The following is a 20,497-nucleotide window of genomic DNA, read 5'->3' on the forward strand; positions in this document are numbered from 1 at the left end:
CCCCCTTCCAAGGATGGCGAGTGCAGATGCATTGGGGTAAGCTCCAGTTTTGGATTATACCTGTTGTTGGACTTGTTATATCTTATAGAGAGATTTTGTAACTTGCAGAGTTAGCAAATATAGATGCATAGACTTGATCAAATGAAACTTTTTAACAATGAGAGAGATGTGGGAAGAAGCATTTTTGTGTGTGTCGGGGTGTGTGTGTGTGTGTGTTGGAGTCACACACTGTACGTCTCTTCTTCTTTTGTTTGTTTCTTTTTAATGTGTCAGGGGACACAAAACTAATCTCTGACACTATGCAGATACTAAGACACTTGAGAATGAAAACCCCTGCCCCACCTATTGCACTTTTCACGTCTGTATGGCACACCTGATTGATTATTGATATTTGAATAACAATGTCCTTCCCCACCCCCCACCACCACCACCCAAGATGAAGCTAAAACCCACACATGGTCTAAAGTAATTCCTGGGTATTTTCCCTCCTCTTAGCACAAGTCCTTTTTCCATGAGAAAATAATCAGCTCTGACACCTTCAAAGCACTTTATTTTCTGATACAAGTAGGAATATGGTCACACTTTAGATGAAGTTTCATTTATTAATAATTATTAAATTGATAATAAAGTATTAATGTTTTAATAAATTGTAATAGATTGTCCAGCAAGTCAGTAGATGCTTAGAACCAGAGGTTATAACCATCTATAGCACCTTCTAATGATATAGCTATAACCACCTATAACATGTACTATTCGGGTCAGTAACATACATATAACATCTCTTAGTGATTTATTAACCCTTTATAAAACAATTATAAATGGAACCTTAATATAAAGTGTAACTGGGATATTCTAATTAAACAAGATTATGCTGTTTAATATCACTACCTAGGGTGTGCAGAAAGGTGCAAGTCCCCTCTCCCCCTCCTCTTTTCCCCATGTGTGTCTGCATCCAAGGGCCTGATCCTGCAGACATCTACTACAAGGTGTAGGACTTACTACCATGATTAGACCCATTGACTTCACTGTAGCAATTCAGAGTAGCAAACGTGCCCTCTAGTAAAAATTAAGATTGGGGCATAAGACAATACAGCACCACACTCTGAGGTGCCATCCTGATATTACATAATTGGTTGTATCCCTGCTATTTATTACTCTTGTGATCAACTTTGCACAGGGGAAAAAATGGTTGATGCTCAAAATTAAAAGCTAAAGAGAGATTAGGTAATAGAGCATGACTTGGCATGTTTACAGACCAACCAGTCTACTGTCTCTTGGGTATTAGATCATGTAGCATTCTGGAGGATTTCAGACCTTTTGTTGTGGTTTAGAAATCTTGATTTTTCATTTAAACAATGAAGTGAAAAACAAGAAGGAGCTTAGTTTTTGTCTAATTTGACCTAATTTGTACCGTAAAAGAAGTGAGCAAGTGACTGGCTGGGCACGTTTGGCTGAGATTTTCAAAGCCACCTACAGAGTTTGGACAAATCCAAAATCTCAGCCACTGTTTGCACCACCCAGGGATGCAAGTCTGATGCATTTACCATACGGTGCATGCATGCTGCAGGCTCCCATTCTTGGAAGCTCCTGGCTGTGAACAGCTAAAATGCTGCTTGCAGGACTGTATCCTGCACTCACTAAACTCCATGGACCGAGCCCATTTTTAAGGCCACAGTACAAAGACCTGGGACCAAACTTACCCCATCCCGTAAAACTTTATTCAAAATTATCATTCTCCCAATAAGAATTCACCACTGCTATGAGGCACTGAATTTTACCTTTGATCGTATTTTAAAAAATCTATGAGTTTTATTCAAAGAGAAACTGAGTGTAAAGTCTGATGTAGCTTCTACACTGGATTCTGTTTTTAATCAGAAGTAAAACAATTCTTTGGTGGTGCTTTTCAGGAACCGCCGACAGAAAAGAGACAAAACCAATCTCTTGTCTTTTCTTAACTATAAAGGTTTTGAACAGTTTGAACAAATGAACCCCAGTGTACTAAGAGTTAATGGGGTGCTTAGGTTGCTCATTGAGAGAATCAATAGGCCTGTGGTTATCTGAGAAGGTTACTTAGATCCAAGGGTAAATGTCATCGTACAGATTTTATTCACTACTTGATTGGATGGTGCTAAAGAAGGTGGCTTCACCAGAGGATGAGTATGAGAAATGGCAACAATCACATTTTAAAAAACTTTCTAAAATAGCTTGTTTCTGAAAAATATGTGGCCTATACAGAAAGGTGTGGTACGACGGCTAGTGTTTTCAAAAGCACTTTGAAGCAGAAAGCCCTTTGCAAATTAAAGGGACTTGTGCCCCTAAATGATTTAGGTGCTTTTGACAATCCCACCCTAAAGGCTCTTTTCGGCACCTATTTAGGGTGGTGCTAAATCACACCAGACTCTCCTGTGTGATAAGTAAATAGATAAAGGGCAGGTCTACACTACCGCTTAAGTCCGTATAACTTACGTCACTCAGGGGTGTGAAAAAGGCATCGGTGCAGCTGGGCCAATGTAACGGTTCTAGTGTAGTCTAGCCCAGAGAGTGGTGCACAGATTACTGGCACGTACACTATGTAAAACACTTTGAGATCTACCTGCATGTGGGAATGTAATAGAAATGTAAGGTGTTATTAATGATAAGGAATGGAGTTATTTGAGTAATTATACAAATGATACTTAGCGTCCAATGATTCTTAATGGCTCTAGAGACTTTAAGATGGTTACACACTGACGGATATTTTCAGCTAAATACACTTAGTTCATAATCATAGAGAAAAGATACTTTTCCTGCTGTGGTTTGCCATGTTCCTCCTTTTTCCCCACACAGTAAGATCGTTGGGAGTCTTCAGTGCTCATGTGCTGCCTGCGGGGACTTCCACTTTCACTATACAGTGATATATAGATGCAGATATTTAAATTCTTTCTATGCTTTCATCTTAACATTGCAGCACTGGGCCAGTTTTGATGACTGATGTTTGGCCCCTGCTCTGATTCTGTGCACCTGGCTGACAGATGCAGAACAGTGCCAAGTCATCCTGCAATATTTTTTACAAGCTGGTTTAATGGATTTCTCAAAGAAGGTGGTCTTCTCAGGAGGGAAAAAATCTCTCATTCTTGCTTGATAGCCCTTTTTTTTTTTTTTTTTTTTTTGGCTGAGAGCTGAAGAGCCTGCCACAAGTGAGTTTCCATAATCACTTGGGAATGGTATCCCATTGGTAAAACTTAAATGCTGGAATTCATTAGAAAGAGGAAGAAGCAGGTGAGAATTCTGGAAACTGTCCTTCCCTTTCATGTGAAGGGGAAAGATTTGAAAATGGTCAGCTCTCTTTTTTAAAGAGCATTAAAAATTGATCCATGCGCTCCTTAGATTCTGCCCTGTGTTCCCAAACACAATTTCCAGTTTGAAAAAGCCAAGGTACATTTAAGGATCTACTTTACCTCTTCTCTTGTTTCTTTATAAACCACCAGTAGCCACTCTGTGGAAATAAGGCTAATTGAATTAGTAGTAGTGTGGATACTGAATGCATTTCCCATGAGATTTTATTCCAACCATCTCTTCTGACCTCTGCATCAGGCACCTAAGACTGGGGGAAGCTCAGTATATTACAGCTTCTTGCAAACCACTATTTGTGATAAGGAACAGGGGCTGGGAGATGGGGCCTGCTGTGTTGTTCCCCATATATGTGTGACCACTTGCTTTTTTAATGTGGGGAGAGGTTGGAATAAGAGCAGAGAAATCAGCTTTTTTGGAAACAGACCTGATTGGGAACAGGTGGAGAGGAGAAGGTTTTAAGCAACTATCCTGAAATTCAGGTGAATGTTAAAGATCAACTTCCAACCACGACTGAGTGTTGAGGGGAACAAAAGGCCAGGTACTTTGGTGCCTAAAGATGCAGATAGGTGCCTAGTGTGATTTTCAAAAGACCTAGGCACCTAACTCCCACCTGCAGAGAAAGGTAACATAAAAATAGTCCAGCAAAAGTGGAGCTCCTGTACAAAGCAGGCCATACTCTGCTCTCATTTGCAATGGTGTAAGCCCAAAATAACACCAGTGTCTGCAATGGAGTTAATGTGGGTTTACACTGGTAGAAGAGAATGCAAAGGTTGGGCCAGTTTGTTTTGTATAGATGGCAGTGATGGATGGGCTGCATTGAGATGCAAGGAATGAATTCCATGGAGAGTTTCTGCACTGGACACAAATAGTCAGAATGGAGCTTGTTGTATGTTAATTTAAACCTTCCTCCACTGCCATCAATTTTTTTTTGTAATGTTATAATTTCTTTTTAAGAACGGATGGATGTGAAAACGTTTTGAATCTAAATTTATAATCTTATTCTTATATAATAGAGAGCGATACAATTGATAGACAGGGCAGGGACTCTAATTTAGCTTTGTGTTCTCTGGAAGGCTGTTTATACTTACAGGACTAATATATATAATGTATGTGCACATACCTAATAGGGCTGGCAAATGATTTTTAAAAATCTCAATTAATCTCAAGATTAAAAAAAATTTGCAATTAATTGCAGTTTTAATTGCACCGTTAAATAAAAATAGAATACCAATTGAAATTGATTATAAATATTTTTGGATTTTTTTTCTACATTTTCAAATATATTGATTGCAATTACAACTCAGAATACAAAGTGTACAGTGCTGTCATGGTTCCTCCCCCACTCTGAACTCTAGGGTACAGATGTGGGGACCTGCATGAAAAACCTCCTAAGCTTATCTTTACCAGCTTAGGTCAAAACTTCCCCAAGGTACAAAATATTCCACCCGTTGTCCTTGGATTGGCCGCTACCACCACCAAACTAATACTGGTTACTGGGGAAGAGCTGTTTGGACGCGTCCTTCCCCCCAAAATACTTCCCAAAACCTTGCACCCCACTTCCTGGACAAGGTTTGGTAAAAAGCCTCACCAGTTTGCCTAGGTGACTACAGTACAGTGCTCACTTTATATGATTATGTTTATTACAAATGTTTGCACTGTAAAAATGATAAACAAAAGAAATAGTATTTTTCAGTTCACCTTTAGAGTCTACAAGTCCAAGCATGAAGGGGCATATGAATATTTAGCTTTAATGGCACATAAATACCGGCTACAACCATGCCATGTGAACACCTATTCTCATTTTCAGGTGACATAAATAAGAAACGGGCAGCATTATCTTCCGTAAAGGTAAACAAACTTGTTTGTCTTAGTGATTGGCTGAACAAGAAGCAGGATTGAGTGGACTTGTAGCCTCTAAAGTTTTACATTGTTTTGTTTCTGAGTGCAGTAATGTTAAAAAAAATCTATATTTGTAAATTTCACTTTTCCAACAAAGAGATTGCACTACAGTACTTGTATGTGGTGAATAGAAAAATACGGTTTCTTTTGTTTATCATTTTACTGTGCAAATATTTGTAATCAAAAATAATCATATAAAGTGAGCACTGTACACTTTGTATTCTGCATTGTAAGTGAAATCAATATATTTGAAAATGTAGAAAAAAATCCAAAAATATTTATAATAAATTTAAATTGGTATTCTATTATTGTTTAACAGTGCGATTAAAACTGCTATTAATCGTGACTATTTTTGTTAATCTAGTTAATTGATTTTGCATTAATCATGTGCATTAACTGCGATTAATTGCTAGCCCTAATACCTATATATGCTTGTATACACACACACACACACACACATACACGCATGCACACACATATATGGTACTCACAGTTGATGGCTCCAACTGTGAACAGAGATTTTTATATGTTAGTTGTTGGTTGAGTTGGTTCTCCAGTATAGTTTCGTCCTTCAGAAATTGTTCTTCTTCAAGACCACCTATCCTTCCAGTTGAGGAGAGTTGAAAACAGCTGTCTTTAGAGCTGGTCAACAATCTGGGTCAGTTGAACGTGGGAGCCACATGAAATGCTTTCTGCTATGAGGGACAGTTTTTGTCACTGCTTCTGTATTAACATTCTCTGCTGTTGAGAAGTTCCATTGCTGAGCTGTTCATGTGTTTGGTCTGCATGGCCTTCCAGGTCAGAGCCACTGGTTTTGACCCAGTGCATATGTGTATTTTGATTGTTGTTATCTGCAGACAATTTTTGCAGAGGCCTTTGCTGGTGAGTGTAAGGGGATGTGATTCTGTATGGGTCACCTTGCTGGCAGGTGGAAGAGCAGGTTGTCCCATAGGATGGACTTCACCTGAATACATTAGGGCTGTTGATCACAAAATTTGGAATCTCATCAGCAAGTAGGAGGGCTGGTGATCCCATAAGGGAGATCTCACTGGTGGGCAGAACAGCAGGCGATCCCATAGGAGAGCTCACTGGTGGTTAAAAAGGTCTGTTATCCCATATGGGAACCCCATAAATGCTAGATTGAAGTGACACTGATCCTGTATAGACTTTATCAATGGCCAGAAAGGTCATTGCTTCCACAGGGTGACCTAATTGGTGGGCAAAGGCCGGGTGATCCCATAAGAGGAGCCGTTCTAGTGAACAGAAGAGTTGATGTTTCCATAGAGAGGAGCTCTCCAGTGGGCAAAAGGTCCCCTAGGGGAAGTTCCTGAGAGGGCAGAAGAGACCCATGATTTCAGATGCAAATCTCACTGGAGAGGTAAGGGGATGGTGTCGTGGTGAAGTTAGAAATGGTGGCTCAGCATCAAATAACCAGTCACCATAGTCCTGAGCTTTGGTTTCACTCGGACAGGCCTCTGATTTAAGGAAATAGTGTGTCCGAGGCACTGCAGATTTGACCTTTTTTGGTGCCTGGTAGAATTTTCTGCTCTTGAGAGTTATCCAGACAGCGGTTTTCCATATCTCTGGGGTCTTTACCTCGGGCACTGCAAGTGGAACTATGCAGAGAGTAATTCTCACCACCAGTACTGGGCTTAGGATAACCGCTTTTGCCATGATCTGTTTAGTGTACACCGGCAGGAAGCAGTATCTGGCCATGCACAAATACTCATGACCCTGAAGTGGGTGGCATTGCACAGCTCCACTAACACGGGTCACGAGATCCTCTCTGTGTGAACATAATTTCTTAGAGGATGGGAGAGTTGAAAGGTGTGTCATGTAGTGAGAGGGTAAGGAAGAGCCATGTGCTTTTCCTGTGGAAAGCCTCCCTCCTGCTCCTCACCTCATGCCTCTGCATGCGGTGGCTGGTGTTTAATGGATGTTCCTTGCCCAGGGTTTCTGAGGGCCATCTCTCCCTGTTGTGTTCACTCAGGTCTCGGTCGATCAGCGGAGCTTCATCTGGTCTCTCCACCAGCCCCCTCAGCAGTCCAAGGGTAAGTGGCATTACTTCAGGATCTATGTGTACCGTTCCCTCAGACAATCTCAGTGCTTTTTGGCTTCTGTGCCTGTAGAGCTGTGGTTATTTGTAGGGTGTTTTATTTTTCCTTGGTTGGTTGTAAATTTGCTTGAAATGGGGAGATATTGATTATAAATTCATGTGCAGCATCTCTTACCCTACACACGTTTCCTGTGCTACCCGAGGTGGTGCAGGAGTCTCTCTATGGCCCTGTCCATCCTCAGCCTCGTAACCACATTTAGGACCAAACATGGCTGGGACATGTAACACCCCGTTGGGTTGTCTATAGCACGCCTTCAGCTAATATGGATGCTTGTAACAAAGTCACAGTGAAGCACCATACCATGTCACTTTAGTTCTGCTTAGTACAGAGCCATGCTTGACTGACATGGGTCTAGCTAGAATGGGGGTGTTACTGAATATGGTAGTAAGCACCCTGGTTTGGTGCTCTAGTGAGGAGTGGGCTTCGGGTGGGGAGAAATTATATGGATTTGAGGGCTGAAGAGAAATAAGAACTTAGCACATCACAAGACTGGGGTCTCTGAGGAATCACAGAGTACTCACTTCTGTCTCCTGTCAATCAGCCAAACCCTGAGGTCTTTACTAAGTATTTAGCCAGTCCCTACTGAGGCAGAGGTCCCTTTCATTTCAGTGGCAGCTCACCTACCTAAGGATTGAGTACAACATCAGGGAATCATTCCCCAGGATCGGTGCACAGACTATCCCCTCCTCACATGGGTCTTCCCTTCTTGTATCTGGGGTAGGGAGGAGAGCAGTGGAAGACAGCTCCCTCTATGACACCATCACCACCAGCCTGGGAGCCAGCTCGGGTCTGGAGTTCTATGCATGCATAGTGGAAAAGGGATGTGGGATGGCTTGGGGGGACTCACATCCTACCACAGCCCTCTGCAATATACAATAAACTTTCCACAAAGCTATTACAGTCGGAGTGCACAGAGGCCTCACTGTGGTGGGCATCCTCTCTTGGAGTGGGGATGAGGATTCCGGGCGTGGCATCTGGCAAAGAGCTTTGTCAATGTATCCCCATGCCCCGAGCTGCAGCAGAATGCTAGGGGCTCACTGAAAAGCTCATGGAGCTATGTCGATGTCTGGCCCAGAATGTTTCAGGGAACCTCACAGTCCTTGCTAGGTCCCACTCCCAGCAGTTGTTTCCATGAGACAGTGAGTGTACTCCCATCCTGTGTAAGCACTTAAAGATGTGTAGATAACTCCAACACCTCAAGCATTTCAGATTGCTATTTCCCTTAAACAGTCAGATGTAATTCATATTCTGAAAGGGACATGGTCACGTACAGCTTTCTAGCTTTGCAGACTTTCCAGTCTCACCATTGTTTCAACTATTTTCCTAAGAGCATCCAATTTCCAAAACCTTGTCCCATCAATTTTTCTCCTGTTTTGTAACTGGCAGACATTTGATTTTGTTCCCCCATGTCTTTAATACACCAGGAACCAACAAGGCTCCATTTCATAAGGTTCCTATTCTGTGCACTGGCCTCTCTGATGTCAGCAGGACTGGCCAGAATTCTGAGAATAATATTAACTGCTGCTCCAGAATAAGTGGGAAAACTCACAAAAATAGCATCCAGTCCTGCAAACCCTAGTCATGCGAGTAATTCTTTCTCATGAGCAATTGCATTGATGTCAGTGGGACTACTTGGGTGAGTAAGAACTCCTCACATGAGTAAGGGTAGCAGATCTGGTCCACAGTGACTATTCTTTACAATTATTACTTAGGAGCAATTGATTAAATGCTTTTAAAAATCTATTTAGCAGCCAGGTGGCATTCTCAGAAGACCATAACCATTTTAAGGTGGTCAGATTTTGGTCTTAAAGGGACACTGTTGGGTTAAAAATCATATAGTTTAAAAAAAGTGTCCTTACTTATGGTTCTAGTAGCACCTTAGGTTATTGAAAGGAAAAGTATTTTCAAAATCAAATGTTTTTCACTATTTACACTGCTTGGGCTCAGTACTGCACCATGCTGAATTCAAGGACAGTTAAAAATGCTTGAAGCTCCCAAGATTAGGACCATGGTTTACTTTGTTGCACCTCTCTAACCTGTAGCAGTGAGAAGACACCAGTCAGTTTAATGGAGCAAATTAGGCTCTTGGTTAAACTGGTGTAAATCTATTGAAGTTAATGGTATTACTCCAGGTTTTTAGTGGTTTAACAGAGTGCAGAATGGCTTTATTTCTTGTAAGCTTGATTCTTGTGCTGTCATACATTGATTACGTGAGCTGTACAAATTGCAGGGGAATGCTTATAATTATTACTTTTAAATCTGTTTTTGTTGGAATTAATTATAAATGGAGAATGATCTCTTCCTGATAGTGACCAGCATGAATTAGCCACATTCCTCATCTCTTTGACCTTCCATTCCTAATGGTGATTTGGAATTCACCAAAAGAGACAGGTTGTCTTAATTTTAAAGTGTTTTACAAAACCTAATATTAATAGAAATATTTTAAAGTATTGGTTTTCCTTTAATTTTCAGAGTCTGATCCAATGTCCATTGAAGTCCATGGGAAACTTCCCCTTGAATTTAGAGGGCTCTGAATCAGACCCTCAGTGCAAACAGTTTTATTTGTTTGGCTTTAAACATTCCACTGCATTTTTAAACATTGCAGCCTGGTGCTAGTACTTGAGAACCAGTCTGGTTTCCTTTCTGTGATTTGGGGATGCGATTGCTTTTACATCATATGTATGCACAATGAGGCTGGATTAGAGCCTTTAGAGGCTACAACAGTATAAATAATGAATATAATAAAATATATTTGTTATGGCCACAAATGAGCAAGCTGAGTGCAGGACCAAGAATAAACAAAGAGTATAAATGGTGAATTTTTACAATTATTTCAGTGCTGGTAATGTAGGATGTTATTACTAGGGCTGTTGATTAATCACAGTTAACTCATGTGATTAACTCAAAAAAATTAATCGCAATTAAAAAAATTAATTGCAATTAATCACAGTTTTGATTGCACTGTTAAACAATAGAATACCAGTTGGTTGGTTTGGATGTTTTTCTACATTTTCAAATATATTGATTTCAATTACAACACCAAAATACAAAGTGCACAGTGCTCACTTTATATTATTATTTTTATTACAAATATTTGCACTATAAAAATGATAAACAAAAGAAGTAGTATTTTTCATGTATTTCTTATACAAGTACTGTAGTGCAATCTTTTCATCATGAACGTGCAACTTAGAAATGTAAAGATTTTTTTTTGTTACATGACTTCACTCAAAAACAAAACAATGTAAAACTTTAGAGCCTACAAGTTCACTCAGTCCTACTTCTTGTTCAGCCAATCATTAAGAGAAACAAGTTTGTTTACATTTACAGGAGATAATGCTGCCTGCTTCTTATTTACAAAGTGAGAACAGGTGTTCACATGGCATTTTTGTAGCCAGCATTGCAAAGTATTTATGTGCCAGATATGCTAAACATTTGTATGCCCCTTCACACTTCGGCCACCATTCCAGAGGACATGCTTCTATGCTGATGATGCTAGTTAAAAAAAGAATCCGTTAATTAAATTTGTGACTGAACTCCTTAGGGGAGAATTGTACGTCTCCTCCTCTGTTTTACCCGCATTCTGCCATATATTTCATGTTACAGCAGTCTCGGATGATGACCCAGCACATGTTGTTCATTTTAAGAACACTTTCGCTGCAGATTTGACAAAATGCAAAGAAGGTACCAATGTGAGATTTCTAAAGATAACTACAGCACTCGACCCAAGGTTTAAGAATCGGAAACACCTCCCAAAATCTGAGAGGGACAAGGTGTGGAGCATGCTTTCAGAAGTCTTAAAAGAGCAACACCCTGATGCAGATATTACAGAAACCGAACCACCAAAAAAGAAAATCAACCTTCAGCTGATGGCATCTGACTCAGATGATGAAAATGAACATGCATCAGTCCATACTGCTTTCGATCGTTATTGAGCAGGACTCGTCATCAGCATGTATGCATATCTTCTGGAAAAGCGGTGGAAGCATGAAGGGACATATGAATCTTTCGCGCATCCGACACATAAATATCTTGCAACACCAACTAGAACAGTGCCATGCAAATGCCTGTTCTCACTTTCAGGTAACATTGTAAACAAGAAGCAGGCAGCATTATCTCCTGCAAATGTAAACAAACTTGTTTGTCTTAGCGATCAGCTGAACAGGAAGTAGGACTGAGTGGACTTGTAGGCTCTAAAGTTTTACATTGTTTTATTTTTGAATGCAGTTATTTTTTGTACATAATTCTACATTTGTAAGTTCAACTTTCATGATAAAGAGATTGCACTGCAGTACTTGTATGAGATTAATTGAAAAATACTATTTCTTTTGTTTTTTACAGTACAAATATTTGTAATAAAAATAAATATAAAGTGAGCACTGTACAATTACTGTGTTGTAATTGAAATCAATATATTTTAAAATGTACAAAACAGCCACAAAGATTTAAATAAATGGTAGTCGATTATTGTTTAACAGCGTGATTAATCGCGATTAATTTTTTAATCGTGCAATTAATCGCGATTAATATTTTTAATTGCTTGACAGCCCTAGTTATTACCAATATGTAAGGTAATTCATTTTGTTTTTAAAATGTGGTTTTTATCCTGCCAATATCCCTTTAAAAGGATATTACTCCCTGAGTGTGTGTATTATCCTATTAACTGAACTCATCTGAACTACCTTTCCCAGACAGCCCCTGTAACTAACGTGTGAAGGTTTTTTTCTTTTAACAACAACAAAAAAAGTTCTATCACCTTGTTTTTCTCTCTCAGTGGTGCATTATGAGTAGTTGTTTTTTTCCTTAAACTACATAATCACTTCCATCATCCACAGAATGTGATACTGGGACTTTGTAGCAAATACTGAGCAGTGAATTTCTGAACAGCAGAATCAGGGTGTCATCAGACTGTCTTTTCAATGCTAATTGGGAAATCTCCTTCTTTCCCTGTCATGTAGCCCTGCTGGGACCCTCAGGGAGTCTCTGTGTAGCTATCTGTTTGCAAACCCCAAACTGACCCGGGTTCAGGGTTACCCCTGGTGTTTTGTGTTCAGGAATGTCCCAGCTAATGCTGAGTGGGTGATGTCACTCTGGAAGGCCAGGGGAGGAAGGTGGATGAAATGGTACTGCTCTCCCTCTTCTCTTTCTTTCCCTTATGAGTGACTGGAGCCTATGTGTGAGTTTTGTAGAGTTAGGGGAGGAGGGGGCGCTCTGAATGGTGTGTGCAGTAACCTGTGTGCCTCTCCCACCACCCCACGTGCACCACATACTTATTTTGAATTGCATCTCTCTGCTGTGTTTGATCGGGGGCACTGTGAGCTGAAAAAAACCAAGCGTCAGTTTCTGTGTGGCTTGAATGGCTCTCACTACCCCTTCTTCACCTCCCTTCAGCATTGTGCTTTTTTCATCGTGGGGCAAGCCAAACAATGCCGGGGATGTGGCATCTTTCTCCTTTTTTCCCCCTCGGTTATTTTGGATTTTTTTTTCCCCCTTCTTCCTTTGTGTTCCTTTTCTCCCTGTGGTTTTCCCTTTGCTGACACGTGGTTGGTTAATATGATAAAGCCTGTTATGACACTGTTGTTTTTGCTGCTGGCGCCGCGGCTGCTGCTGCTGTTGATGATGCTGCGTTCCCAGCTAACTGCATGTCTTTTTGTTTTTTGTTTGTTTGTTTTTTGTTCTTGTTTCTTTGCAAACCCTCCCACCTGCCCTCCCCTTCACCTCCATCGCTCGTGTCTCCTTGTGACACATGATGCATCTCTGTGACTCGAATGGGTTTATTCTGACTTTCCTTTCTCTGCTCGCCCGCTGTGTGCGTGTCTCACTGTTCTCGATGTGCATGGACACTCTGTGTCTGTCCTGTAGCCTATCAGAAAGTTTTTCATCCCCCCTCAGACTCCTGACCTCCCTTTCTCCCCCCGACCCCAAGTCTCCTTGGACCCTGATGCTTGTAGGAACGCCTCCAGGCCTGGACATGTTCTCCAACCAAAGCCAACACTTCAGTCCAACCCAAAGACGCAGACTTTGCCATCCAAGAACAAATTGGCCGAAAAACCGCTCCAGTCTACCAAATCCAACCCGCTCCCTGCCAGCAATGCCAATGCCCCCTCTTCCCAGAATCCCCCTGTGCAGAATGCTCAGGGCCGCCCACCCACTGCTGGCTTTAGCCCCCAGCTGGCCATTCCTACAGTGCAGGCCAACCCTATGTCTCCTGTTAGATTACTCCCTTCTAGTACTGACCCAAGCACCAAATCTATCCCCATCATACAGGTCACCCCTCACCCCTCTCCAAGGGGAAGTCCCCTCCCTACCCCCAAGGGGACACCCGTCCATACGCCAAAGGAGAGCCCAGCAGGCACACCCAACCCAACACCACCATCCAGCCCCAGCATTGGAGGAATGCCCTGGAGGACACGGCTTAACTCAATCAAGAACAGCTTCCTGGGGTCTCCTCGGTTCCATCGCCGGAAATTGCAAGGTGAGTCTGTTCTCCAGATGAATGTGGATGTCCAAATTGGGGCAAGTATTCAGCAAGGAACTGGCAGCTCAGACTGACTCAGCAAATCTCATTTGTGGAGAAGTGACTATCAGTGTTGGTGCGAGTGAGGGAGTTAATGCAAGGCCAAGACAAGTGTGGACAGGCTCTGTGCTAACTTCCACAGCACAGCTCTGCTGCTGCACCTCAATCCTGGGCTGCAGCACCTCTGGCTATTCCAATCCCGAATCCCCACGCAGCACCGCCTGCTTTCCCTGTCCAGTAGCCCCGTGGCAGCTCTGCCAGTGCACCTCAATCATGACCTTGCAGTATCTCCTGCTACTTCACTCCTGCACCTACCCACCTTTAGTCTTGCTCTGCAGCACCCTTGCTATTCCAGGCCTGGCCCTGGCCCAAGCAGAGATGGTCAGTTGGTAGGAATAGAATGAGATTGTCCTTCTGCAGTGTAGCTTGTTTGTATAATCCTGTTTAATTCTTTCTTTTCTTTTTCTCCTGAGTGTAATTGGTGTAAACTATCCCTTAATGTAATCAGTACTATCAGACCTGTTTGGGATGTTACAGTTTTTACAGACCCTGTAATTCTAAGGTGGACAAAGTTATTTGCTTCAAGATTTGGGTAGCTTTTTCCTCTTTGGCAAAGGGCACCTGAAGTCACATACATAACCCCAAAGGCTGTCAGAATCAAGCCAATTCCGTATGGTTTTACACTCAAGGTATTGGGGTCTGTCCTGTGGGGAAAGGAGAATAGCTAACATGCTAATGGAAGATCTAGAATATATGCCCTGGTTATCAGAGACTGATAATCTGAGATGGCCAGGGAAGAACTGAGAATTGTGACGGTGATGCAGGGATCCTTCTCAGGGGAAAAGTTGATCAGCTAGTTTTATTTTTGCCTCAGGCACCACCGTCTTCCGCAAACTGGAGCCCACTGGATTCTGTGCAAGGTGCTAACACAGCTGGACTGATGTAGCAGCATGCCAACATCTCATTTGCACTTTGAAGAGTCTGCAGGGATTCCCTGTGTATTTTCAATGGCTATGGGGATTCTTTAGATGAAAGGCACTGTGCAAAATATGAATGTTAACTGATTCTCATTTATTTGTTAATAAGAAAAAAGAGTAGAAAGTGATTCAGACACACCACAATGATAAGCTCAGTCTAAGGGCCTGATCCAAAGCATGTTGAAGCCAATGGGAGACTTTCCATTGACTTCAGTGGGCTTTCGATCAGGCCCTGAAAGCATCGATACTTTAGAATAGAGTAGTCACAATGATCTAGAAACACAAGATCAATATTTAGACATCAGGACTGGCTGGTGGTTTTTAGGAGATGTAAGCATGGGGGGGAGCAAGGGGGTATGGTGCAAGGATTATTTCACTGGTATAGAAGGAGGAAGAGGAAGGTCTCTTTATTTACCATTTCCTTTTTCTTGCTCCCTCTTTTTGTGTGTGTGCGCATACAGTACCTACACCAGAGGAGATGTCCAATTTAACCCCGGAATCTTCCCCAGAGTAAGTAATTCACTATGACACTACTTATCTCGCCACTGTATGGTTTCCTTCCTGTGCTAAGGGTGCTAATGGTGTGCTAATGGTGGTCACAGTCCATTCCTGGTCCAGAAAGGCTCTAGCAAATGGTCTAGATATTTGAAAGGGATCTTCCACTGGGGTCCATGGGCCCAATCCATAAGAACATAAGAATGGCCAAAGTAGGTCAGACCAAAGGTCCATCAAGCCCAGTATCCTATCCTCTGGCAGTGGCCCAAAGGGAATGAATAGAACAAGTTTTCATCAAGTGATCCATGCCCTGTCACCCAGTCTCAGCTTCTGGAAAACAGAGGCCAGGGACACCATTCCTGCCCATCCTGGCTAATAGACATTGATGGACCTATCTTCCATTAATCTATCTAGCTCCCTTTTGAACCCCGTTATAGTATTGGCCTTCACAACACCCTCTGGCAAGGAGTTCCAGAGGTTGACAGTGCGTTGAGTGAAAAAATACTTTCTTGTCTTTGTTTTAAACCAGCTACCTGTTAATTTCATTTGGTGGCCCCTTGTTCTTGTATTATGAGAAGGAGTAAATAACACTTCCTTATTTACTTTCTCTACACCACTCATGATTGTGTAGACCTCTATCATATCCCCCTTTAGTTGCCTCTTTTCCAAGCTGAAAAGTCCCCATCTTATTAATCTCTCCTCATACAGAAGCCGTTCTATACCCCTAATCATGTTTGTTGCCCTTTTCTGAACCTTTTCCAATTCCAATATATCTTTTTTGAGATGAGGCGACCACATTTGCCCACAGGATTCAAGATGCGGGCATACCATGGATTTATAGAGAGGCAACATGATATTTTCTGTCCTATTATCTATCCCTTTCTTGATGATTCCCAACTCTGTTTGCTTTTTTCCCCCCAATGCCCAGTGAAGTCAGTGCAAGTGAACACGTGTGGCTAAGGCTCCTCACCTTTTTTGGAGTGCTGAGCTTATCAGCGTTGAAACCCCAGCCTGCTCTCTCTCTCTTCCTGTGTTTCTCCAGCAAATCATTCTCTGGAAGGAAGGGATTGTAATTGGCCCTCGCAATGCAGTCACAGCACTTCTACTTAGTATAGCACAGTTCGTGTCCCAGGGATAGGGAGTGAAGAGTAATTCCTGGAGCAATTCGGAGAAGTCACTGCCTGTGACAGTGAATGCAGTGTTAGTTCCCGAGAGCAGCACCAGGAGCTGCAGGGGCTATTTAATATTCATCATGCATATTCCTAAAAATCAGTTTACAATTAAACAATTCCATTGCACAAATGTGCGTCACTGCACGGTGTGCTTGGAAGACCCTGCTAAAGAGCAGGGCTCCAAACCACTTCCTAATATGAGTAACAGATGCCAAATGAGTCCTTTTTATTTTCACAGTTTGTGTTTGTGCACCCTATACCCATAGAATTTCCCTGCCAACTGAGGCGATTTAGCCCTCTGTCAAGAAATGTGTGTAAAATATTCATGAGCCCTTGATAAAGATTTGGGGTCCAAAGATCTCCAATTAGAGTTAGGGGCATTGCCTTAACACTTTTACTAGTGCCAGGGCATCGTATTGTGAAAGCTGGGCAGTCCATTTCCAAAGCTGCACCAGCAGGGTGGGTGGGGAATGGTGGGGGGGGGGGCGGGACGGGGAATGAGGAGTGAAAAAAGAGGGAGAGGTCCAAGAGGAAAAATAGAACATGTTGTGTATTTAAAGCATGGGGTGTTTACTGCTAGCGGGGACTTAGGGAAACTTCATAAAGAGAACAGGTTCACACTGAAGAAATAAATGAAACACTCATGTCAAATGGTCTTAAGGGTATTAAAGCTGAAAAAGTCTGTGAGTGAAATCTTTTTCTTTTTCTTTCTTTCTTTCTTTCTTTCTTTCTTTCTTTCTTTCTTTCTTTCTTTCTTTCTTTCTTTCTTTCTTTCTTTCTTTCTTTTTTTTTTTTTGTTGTGTGCCTGTGGAAGCTCCTGCCATCTCTACTTCACACTGTCCCTTTAAGAGCCGGTGTGGTGAGGACGAGTCTGTCATTTGAGGCAGTTTGGATGCAAGTCAAGTCCTAAGGCCCTCTCTCCCTTTTCTGTATAATTGCTGAATTAATGAGTTCAATTGGGTTGCACCCTGCAGGAAACATAATAAAACTCATAAAAAAATAATGAACTAGATTTTATTTTAACCATAGATGTCTTGTTTCTCAGTGCCCACTTCCACATATTTTGGGTTTTGTTTTTGTTTTCCCCATAAGAAAAAAGACATCTTCATCAAGAACTCTATTGACTTCATGTACTGAGTGATAAACATGTATTTCCTTTCTCTGTTATGGCATCTTTTAATGACTCTCATTCATTCAACAGTCCCGATGATTGGCTAATATACCATTACATGTCTAGGTAATGCTTGTTTTTCTCTGACGGAGAAGTCCTAGTTAATTTATTAGTAATGAACCCTAAAAGGATCTATCCTCAGCTGGTGTATTACGCCAGAGCCCCAATTCAGCAAGGAACTTAAGCGTGCATGTAACCTTCAGCATGTGAGTAGTGTCATTGGTCTCAATGGAGCTAATCATATGCCTAAAGCAGTGCTTATGTTTAAGTGTCTTGCTGAATCAGGGTCCAAATCAGGTGGCCAGTAGGGTTCTAGACAAATTACTGTAGAAACCTATCGCTTTTTAACAGAGAATGAGATTCTTTCTTTCTTAACCAGCAGGGATAAAATTCTTGATTAAATTTTATATGATCATTCAAAAAAAGCAATGGAAAGTGTATCAATATCTATTAAATCCTACCAAACTATTCCATATGGGATATAGATTGTTCTGTCCTCCAGTGACATCCCCTCCTTTCTTACTGCTTCCTTAAACACACCTTCCTTTCTCATCCATGTCTGCCAATAACAGCTAATTGACTTCTAGCTGTTCCTTACAAGGAGGATGTCTTTACTGCTACACATCTCCAGAAAGACCTATAGAAATTCAGAGCTATGAAATTGGGCAACATGGGGGCAGCTAGAATTCAGTATAAACCAGGGCAGACTCATTAATGCACCATAGAAGGAACAGTTGAACTAGACATATGCGTGGATGGAGTTGGGTCTTGAGAGATGTGGGTTCAATTCCCTCCTCTTCCCTGTGTGACCTTGGACAACTCACTTAATCTTTTTATGCTTCAGTGCCTCCATCTGTACGGTGGGGATAAGCATATTCTCCTCCTCCCACCTTTGGTGTGTCTTGTGTATTTAGGGCAAGATGATGACTTAGACTCAGGTACTTGTGCAGGGGAGGGAGGGGAAGTAAGAGTCTGTTTTTCACCCCTTATTGGCCACAGAGCAAGGGGGAAGCCAGGAGGGAAGTGTGCCTCTGAGACGTGAACAGCACCAGTTGTCGTTTTAAATGTGCCTGGAAGGAAGGGGATAGTCCTACTCTGGAGATTAGTAGGAGCTCTCCATGTGCCCTCTTCTGAACATATCAGAGGACGAGGCAGTAGACCACATGTGTCATGCTTCTGCCAGGATTTCCAAGTCTGTGTTTCCGTTTAAAAAAAGAGTTATTGCCCTCTGAAACAGTGCCCACTACACACAGAGTCTAAACCACGGCCCCTCCCATCACCTAGAGAGGGTTTTCCACGTATGTGAGGGCTCCGAAGACCAACTGCAGTGGGGAAACTAGGCCTCTCACCACCTGCTGGTCAAACAGCTCCTGATAGGTTTTAGAAGAAAGAAATAGTGAAAGGGTCTATAGCATGTGGGTCCATCGCAAGAGAGCTGAGAGGGAGAATTTGGTGGGTTTGTTACTGAGAGACCGGGGAGAGAAGCGAACTAGAAACAATTAGGGAAGAGGTGAAAGCTTCAGCCCTGGTTATTTAACATAAGAATGGACATAGCACTGGAAAATCTACAGTAAACTGGAGAACTAGCCCTGCAGTAAGACCAAGGGGATGGACTAGAAAGATGACCCTGGGATGTTAGGCCTTTTCCATCTTAAACTTCTACTGCTCTTCAAGCAACAAAAGTACATGGCTCAGTTTTCACACATGAGCATCCGTTTGTTTAGTTTTACTCTGCAACTGAAGATCTCATGTGCTTCCCCAGAGGAGTCCCTCTGCCTCCAGCCCCATTTTGAGAAAGAGACAGGCAGAGAGGTGAGAGGACTGTCAGTGCCAGTCACTTTTGTACTGCAGGGAGGAAGGGGAATCTGGACTGAATCTGAATCTGAATCTGGAAGGGGAATGACAGCTTTTGGGCCTGATTCTGGGAGATTCTAAGCATCTCCTTCAAGGTGCTGAGAGCCCTTGACTCTTAAGAACTTCAGTTGGATTTCAGACCTTAAAGTGCGGTTCTACCCTGAAAAATAATGAAGTACAAAGGGCAGCTTTTTACTTGGCAGGTCTGTTCCGTGGTTATTTGCAGAGACAGATCTGCTGAGTTGGCGGAGAGAAGTCAGTTTGTACTGGTTTCTGATCCTGTGAGCTCTGCAGAGCCAACATAGTGACAGGGGAATCAGCTGGAGTCTATTCCATCTTGTGCATCACCAACAAAATTGTTTACTGAATTCCAATCAGTTACAGGCAGTAAGGTGTCGGAGTTGTCATTGAGGTCTTAAACTGGCCTAGTGCAAAGTCTTTATTCCTGTTGAGAATTCATGAGAAGGAAAGAACTCAGCTGGACCCTGAGATCTCAGGCTGAGTTTGCAGGGTTAATGGCAAAAAGCCTCATTATTGTATCTATAAAGGGAGCCCTTTTATCTGTAGTCACTGAGAGACCAGTAAATATAGGGACCCGCAAGGTGATTTTTTTTTTAATGATTAATGTACACAGAAGAGCCACATTTAAATATTTACACTTTGGCCCACCCCAGAAGTGATGGATACAAGCCTAGAACAACCAGACAGTTTAAATAGATAACCCAGGTGCAAACAGCTAATGAGCAAAAGGCCCTTAACATGCAGGGAGTGGTTGCCCCAGCTTTCCAGGGGGGCCTACAAAGTTGTTCTGTCATTGTGAGGCACATGAGCTCATTAGTATGTAATTTCCTTTCATACTCTAACCCTAGCTTCTTAACGACCCATTTAAATGAGAGGTTCTTTCTCTTTACTGCTCTCTGCGGTAATCTTTGGCTCACTGACTTAGTTACAGCTGTCTATGA

At 42.1% G+C, this 20,497-nt stretch overlaps 1 protein-coding gene across 11 annotated transcripts in view; it reads left to right on the top strand.

Annotated features, from left to right (window-relative positions):
• Positions 1 to 20,497, top strand: part of BRSK2 (BR serine/threonine kinase 2) — a 485,481-nt gene that overhangs the window by 384,524 nt on the left and 80,460 nt on the right. For 8 of the 11 annotated variants that reach the window (XM_073347213.1, XM_073347209.1, XM_073347212.1 and 5 more), the window contains exons 14-17: positions 13 to 36; positions 7,223 to 7,283; positions 13,617 to 13,824; positions 15,305 to 15,353. In XM_073347213.1, the coding sequence (XP_073203314.1) occupies positions 13 to 36; positions 7,223 to 7,283; positions 13,617 to 13,824; positions 15,305 to 15,353 (342 nt within the window). The remainder of the gene's footprint in view (positions 1 to 12; positions 37 to 7,222; positions 7,284 to 13,616; positions 13,825 to 15,304; positions 15,354 to 20,497) is intronic. The other 3 variants (XM_073347204.1, XM_073347206.1, XM_073347207.1) reach the window with 1 other exon arrangement.

Source organism: Lepidochelys kempii, chromosome 6, assembly GCF_965140265.1.
Source record: "Lepidochelys kempii isolate rLepKem1 chromosome 6, rLepKem1.hap2, whole genome shotgun sequence".
NCBI lineage: Eukaryota > Metazoa > Chordata > Testudines > Cheloniidae > Lepidochelys > Lepidochelys kempii.